A 7,359-nucleotide genomic window follows, 5' to 3' on the forward strand; every position below is an offset into this window, starting at 1 on the left:
TTTTTACTTTTTAAACTATCTTTCTCTACTGACGAGGCAGGGACTGTGTCTGCACAGCAGAGGCGCTAAATTGAGTGAGTGCGCAATGTGGAGATGAATGGACAGTAGTTGCTGCTGTCCCATTATCCAGTATCAAAGGTTACTTTTCTCTACCTTTATTTCTTTACCCAATACTGATTTTTCAAATTAGATCTATCCAAAGATCAAAGGTGCTGGCAGAGAAGACCACACGTAAGACCCAAGATCCTAAGTGGACTGTAGAGTGATGCACCAGTAAGCTACCTATTTAGGAGGAAAGCGTCTTTCCAGGTTCCCTGGAAATGTCTGTAGCCACTTAGTAAACAGCTTAACGCCAAGCCATGTTGCAGTTACACGTTTTCAGACGTTTTCTTAGACAGAAGCCTCCAAAGCCAGCAGGTGGGTGTCTGCACAGCCTTCCTTTGCGAGGAGAGCAGAACTTTGTGACCTTAGAGCCGGGATTGTGACAGGGTCTACCCAGAGAGCTTGGACATATCATTGAAATGGAAGCATGTTTGCTCCTATAAATTTCATACTTGATGAGGTTCGAACTGGGAATAGGATAAACTATGAGAACCAGTTTTGTTGTTTGTCTGGGTACGTGAAGGACATGTGATACTTGTAGCAATTTGTTTGATCTCCTTTCCTGTAACTCTTGGTTTTTGAACAATTGCAAAGAGCAGTGTTTCCCTGGAGGGATGTGAATAAGTTAGAAGGTTGAAGACAAAATTATTCCTGAAGCTACAAAGTACCAAAGGAGTTTTTAAATGCATTTGGAAGGGAGATGAGAGTTGTATTGCATGTGTTGAAAAGGACAGCTCTTCCGGTCATGTCAGGCCAGGCTCGGGAGGAGGGACACAGCAAATGTCTAGATGAACTTACAGCGAAGGCATGAGGAGAGGGACAAGGACTGAGGCTCTCGCAAGGAGCAGCCAAGCTGGTGGCAGGTGAGGGCAGTGTCTCCAAGATGACAAATGTGTAAGCGTGGAGAAAGGAAGGGAGCAGGGTCCAAATCGAATGGCTACATATGTGCCTACAGCTCTTCCAGTGATTACATTATCCATGCATATTAGGCCGTCTTTTCATTTTAATTATAGAACTGCATATTTCTCTGCAAATGAGCACGGGTTATCCACTTACAACTGACAATTTTAATTTTGCAGGCCATGATCATTGGGTAAAGTCTGTAGAGGGAAATTCTCCCACTGGCATAATTTACTCCTCACCATGAAGAAAAGTTACCTTTTAATCCCCAATCAATATTTGGAGAGCACAATTAATGTAATAGATATCTAGGTAGTTAACATCAATCTTCAAGTTAAAGAGCCCGTTCCTGTCTTACTTGAACGCGTGGAGCACTAATCGTGTCTCTCAGAAGGAATCTCAGTGTGAACGGAAAGCCTGGCTGCATCGGAGCTGCCAGGATGGCTGGCTCAGCCGCACGTCTTGCTCTTTGATACCTTGGGTTTCTCGTGGGGAGACACAGGAACATTCCTGTGTCAGGTCTCTGCTCTGTGCCGTAGTGTGGGGTGTGGTAGTGAGAGCAGATTGCCCATTGCAGTGAGTGCTGTTCATTTTTTCCCTTGTTTCTTTCTAATATGACTATTGCATAACAGAAAGCAGAGCTTTTAAAAAGGAACCCCTGGCCGTGCCTGTCAATCAGCGACCAAATGCATTGGCTGCACGACACCCAGACGTGGACCACAGCACAGGAGGATCAGCAGCCCCGCTACACTGCCCTGGGTGCATTTTTCTTCCCGGGACCAGCTTGGTTGATGCTGGAACTCTTGGCCTGTGAAAATTTATTACCCACAGAGTCCATCTGCATTCAGGCGGCCAAGTCTGAATAAATAGAGTCGTTGTGCTTGTCTGGGCTTTGTGGCCAGAGTTCATCCAGTCGGCTTGACATTCACATCCCAGGAGATTCATAAAAGCCAACACCCTGGTATGTGCTCTTGAATCCTGCCAAAACTGCGCAGAATTATATAAACAGGAGTGGAGGCGGTAATCAGGACCAGGTTTGAGGGGCAAGGCTCCAAAATCAAGTTTCTCCCTGCGTTAGAAATGAACTGGAGGGTAGATGTTATTTGGAGTCAAAACAAGAGCTACAAAATTTTTACATAAAAATCATTCGAGAATAATCTCGAATGCCTACTAAGCGCCAAATTGTACAAGACGCTGGCTTGTTGGTCTTGATGAATTCCTCGTTGGTAATATTCATTATAGTAATTTGTCCTCAGAAATTGGAAGTAAATTTTAAATATCAGGAAATGCCAGGCCCTTGCTTCAATGCATATACACACCAAATATCTAGTATTACATGTATATTAAACCTAATAGCAAAGTAGAGAAAAAGGTAGTTTACTTTTGTGTTCGTGTTTAGTCTTGCACAGCTTAACCGTACTGACAAATTGGTCCCTTTTTAATGTGGGAGCAGAGCAATCACTCTAATTGAAAACGACTGCTGTCAGAGCTTCATCATCTGCACATGAAGGAATCACTCTTGGAACCTTCAGTCACAACCACTGAAACCCACGTGTTCAGCAGAAGGCTTACGTTTATATGTTTAAGTTCTCAAACTTAGTTAAGTAATTATATTTAATCAGTAAAATTTTACTGTCACCATAGGCAACTGCAAAATTCTCTTAAGATGGCCAATTTTATTATATCATGCCATTTTTTCTAAACATTTTGTGAAAAACACTAGCATAGGTGGAGATATATAAAAAAATGTAATTGCCTTTTTTTTCTTGTTAATGAACTATAATCTCCAAAATTGAATGGTCAACCAGCTTCAATGTCACTGAGCACAGATGTAAAAACGCCCACACCCTTTTCCCAAAATGTTTTCTCAGACGCCCGCTGGGGACCTGACTGAGATTTATGTAGATGTGGTTGTGTCCAACCAGCCTGGACCTTAGGACGTGCCTGATTTCAGTCTGAGGACCCTGACTAGAAATCGGGAAAATGAAAAAAAAATGATATAAAAATCATAGATGATTCATTAAATTTGGGCAAACATATAGTTAACACAAAAATGAGAATTATTGCTTTGTCAAGTTGAAGAATTCATGAAAGGAGAAACATTTTTTAAGTTGAGCATTTCGTTAATGGTGCACGTCAATGCCACCCAAGTAGCCCCTCCAATGGGAGCGCAGAAGCGGCTGTGCGTGTTACTGACAGGCGGCTCTTCTCACTCAGCGCCAACAGGGCTGCTGTGGGGAGAGGGGTGGACTCCTCCCTCCAGGGGACGCTCCTATTTAACGCACAGGAATAGTCCTTTGTCCTGTGACTTGAATGGTGTCTTCCTTCAATAGCTGTTTCCAGAAGTGCAGCCATTCAAGAGTGGGTGCTCCTGCGAGTGCATGCTATCACTCCTGCCCAGGCGTGGGGATTCCCTCAATCACTCAGGTGTTTGGTCCAGCTCTACACTCGGAAAGTTTTGTTTACATTTGTGTTTTTCCAAGTCTTCATGGGGCTGGTTATCTCATAAGCACAGCTTTTCTCAGGAGACGCTCTTAGCCTGTTGTTGCTACATGGAGCATAATCATTTGTAGTAATTCAGCGCCCCAGGCACTTTCCAGAGCCATGCTGACCAGATCTGCAGCCAACAGGTTGTGCTGAGTAAAACAAGGCCATCTTCCAGAAGTGGCCAGACAGTCCCCCGAATGCCAGGCCACAGCCATGGTCCTCCGCAGACGGCACAAGTGTGGGGGTGCAGGTAGCCGGAATCTCTCTCTGGGAGGTCTGGTCCAGCAACAGGTCTCTGGGCACCTCTCCTCTCAACCGGGACTTTATTCATAAAAGTCCAAGGCCATTCAGGAAGGGCAGGAGATTACAACATATTATACATGAACACACTTTCATGCACTAGTATAAACCATAGCAATGGTCACTTGAGAGGTGAAAAGTCTAACACCAATAACAATAATAACACAATGAGAATAGGTTCGGCTTTCTCTTCTGTTACATAATTGATTGGCAAAGTGCAATTTTGAGAATGTTTCCTAACCATTAATTTTGAATTCTGTCAGTTTCTACCTTCAACTATTGTTATTTTTGTCTGAGGAAAAGAGATGTTTAAGTAAAACATAAAGACAGACTTAATTTTGGTTCTTCAAATGCAGGTTGTATGTTTAACAAAACTATCAAAATATTGATGTTCCCTCCATCTTGCCTTTATACGAGAACAAAACAACATTTGCATCCCACAACTTGGGCCCCAGTTGCATTCCTAAGAGCAACCACTGACCAAGGTCAGTGGAAGGTCAGTGGGACTCCACCAGGCACCCTATTGAGGCATCATAAGAACTTGGTTGAAAGCTCCAAAAGGCATTTGGCAGACCCAACAAAATGGGAAGCGACTAAACCCCGTGCCCCTGCTGTGCCCAAGATGAGCATCATTAATGGGCCGTTGCCATCTGGCTGTGCCCAGGCCCGGCCTGCTCTGAAACTGCCCTGGGAGGTGGGTTCCAGCAGCACGTGCTGCCCCAAGCCCTGAGGAGCAGCCACAAAGCCAGGGTGGAACCTGCAGGACTGGGGCCGCATCACGCTTCACCCCAACTTCACCTCTGCTCCCAGGAACAGGATTTCAGACCCACATGCTGTCCATAGAGCAGCTCCAAGCAACCAGCCACCACCAGATCCGCGGGTTATTCTAGTGAGTTTGCTTTCACTTTGAAATTGTAGGTGCCAGACAAGCACCTGTGCGCAATCACACACACACGCGCGCACTCACACATACACACACACACACACATGCACACTGACACACACATGCACACTCACACACATGTGCACACACACACTCACACTCACACACGGGCACACATGCGCACATGAGTACACACATACTCACGTGGAAGGCACTACAACCCTGTCAGTGCTCTGTCCGAGTCCAGGGCTTTCTGCTGCTCTCACAATTCTGAGAATCACCCACCAAGCCCGGGTCTCCTGCCACCACCCACCAGTGCCAGGGCTTTGCCCTCTGTGCCTGAGAGTCCGCAGTGGTCCTTGCAATTGCCCGGCCCTGGCCCAACAGCTCTTTCCTTATACTACATGTAGTCCTGCCGTGATGAGGTCAGAGGTGGGAAGAATTCTTCCCCGGGAGCTCCTGGCAAGCTCTCAGATAAACAATGTGATTGCACCTGCGAACTTCCTGAGAAGAAGGTATCAGTCTCAGGGTCCTGAAACCCTCCGGTCCAGGAGATGCTGCCTGCACTTCCTCTTTAGCATCCCCCTGAGAAAGCTCGCCCGGCGTCTGTTAGCATCCTCAGCATCCACTATTTCTCTTTAAGCTGAAACTCGCAGAATTCAAGATCCGCCCAGTCCCCTTCCCTTCACCCTCTGTGCTGATACTGCAGTGGGGCCGAGGCAGGGCTGGGGCTGGCCTTGCTGCTCTGTGACCAGGAGCCAGCCAGCTTTAATGTGCCGGGACAGAAGTACTAACGGAGATTAGTGGAAAATATTCCATATTGATATAAGTATATATTGCAGAGGCAGATCTGGGTGTAAAACTATTAAAATATACATTTTTACATCCTCCTTCTTTCCTTCCTTTTCCCCTCAAAAGTGTTCTTTCTTTGCATTACTGACACTTTTTTAAATGCTCATTTCAGTAATAGGAGAGGTGTACAGGAAGAATGCAAGATCATTAATTTTATAAGAAAAGGCAAGGAGCTAATTATAGAAAATAGAACTCAAAGGTGGAGGAGGAAGAGAGAATGGTGGGCTGAGCTTTGGAGGAGAGGGTGAGGAGGAGGGAAGGAGGCAGAGAGAGAAGGCACTGCCACCAGGTGGGTGTTAGAAAAGACAGCTGAGTGAGAAGATTCTGAGGGGGTTCTCCCCCTGGAACTTCTCTTGTCAAGAATCTTTGATTTCGCCCTAGCCGGGTGCTTAGTGGTTAGAGCATCGGCCCCCAGACTGAAGGCTCTAGGGTTCGATTCCAGTCAAGGGCACGTACCTCAGTTGCAGGCTCCATCCCCGGTCAGGGCGTGTGCCGGAGCCAACCAATCGATGTGTCTCAGTCTCTCCCCCTCCCTTCCACTCTCTCTAAAAATCAATGGGAAAAATATCCTCAGGTGAGGATTAACAAAACAGAAAAAAATCTTTGATTTTACCTTATTTTCAAGGCTTTCGTGGCATTTTTTGTGAGAGATAGTCATGATTGGATTTGTTGTACATGTAAGGTAGGGACAGAGTCAACCTAACAGCTAATGGTCACTGTGGGCCCAGTGGTGAAACGAGGCAGTTTTCTGTTTGCCTTTGTCGTTTTTTGTTGTTGGCCTCCGATATGTACTAATTTTTTTCTGCAATGAACACATACCACTTGGACAAGTGAAAAAATATATAAAAATTGGGGGCTGGGAATTTAAACGTATCCCTGTGATTATGTCTCCCACACACACAACAAAGGTGAGGTTTGAAATCTGAAAGGCTTTGGCTAGATGTGACATTTTGCAACTTGAGAACATCGGTAACAAGAGAACCGAGCTCATAATGAGTGGGGCTGAGTTTTGAGAACATATTACTTAGGAGGACAAAGTGTTTCTGTTTGGAACAGAAGGTTAGAGACTGGTAATAACACCTGCCCAGCAGGGACCCTATGTGCAGCCTTAATAGAGGCTTTTACTGGGAAACACTGGTGAAAATGAATTTCTTACAAGGAAAGGAGTTTCATGGAGGTTGCTATTTTGGTTTTTAACAAAATCATAGTTCAGCAAAGATCTGTCAGATCCTTCTACCTAAAGGGTAACTGATCATTGAAGGACGATGCCTGTTTAGTAAAAGCAAAATGCTCCTTGTTCATTCCTTTAAACAGACAAACAAAAAGCAAAGGAATGCTTGCTTGTAATTGCACTGACAGAGCTTGAATAAACTTTAGAATCTGTGTTAAAACCAGCGCCCAGTTGCCAATCTTGAGTTCTCACCCTCTGACAGGACAAGTGCTATGGAACGAGGTGGAACTGACTGAATGAATGGGAGAGGCTAACCCATCACCCCCAGGGGTCCAGGAGGCCTCACTAAGGCGTGCTCACCTGGAGGCAGGACATGATATTTGTCAAGCATTTGTGTGCCCTGTGCTGTTGGCTAGACCTTGTGCCAAGGCTTTTCAGTAATGAAACTGGCACCCACTTCCGGCCTCAAGGAGCTGGCATCTGGCCTCCCTAAGACTGGCCCTTTATGGGGTGGGTGTCCACTCCCCAGGTAGAAGCAGTGGGACAGCAATGCCACAGCTCGTGAAGTGCAAATGGCTCCCATGCCCTGGCCTCCTCACTGGGCTACATTCATAGCCTCCCACGTGGCCTGGGTCTTCCTCCCATCATCTTCCACTTCAGACTG

The 7,359-nt window shown here is 45.9% G+C and overlaps 1 protein-coding gene across 1 annotated transcript in view; it reads left to right on the forward strand.

The window, feature by feature from the left end:
- The window catches only part of AFF3 (AF4/FMR2 family member 3), a 401,836-nt gene that overhangs the window by 295,051 nt on the left and 99,426 nt on the right, over window positions 1–7,359 (forward strand). Inside the window, 1 exon segment of the mRNA XM_023761471.1 lies at window positions 415–417. Coding sequence (XP_023617239.1) covers window positions 415–417 — 3 coding nt within the window.

The sequence above is a fragment of the Myotis lucifugus genome, unplaced genomic scaffold, assembly GCF_000147115.1.
Source record: "Myotis lucifugus unplaced genomic scaffold, Myoluc2.0 scaffold_210, whole genome shotgun sequence".
Classification (NCBI taxonomy): Eukaryota; Metazoa; Chordata; class Mammalia; order Chiroptera; family Vespertilionidae; genus Myotis; species Myotis lucifugus.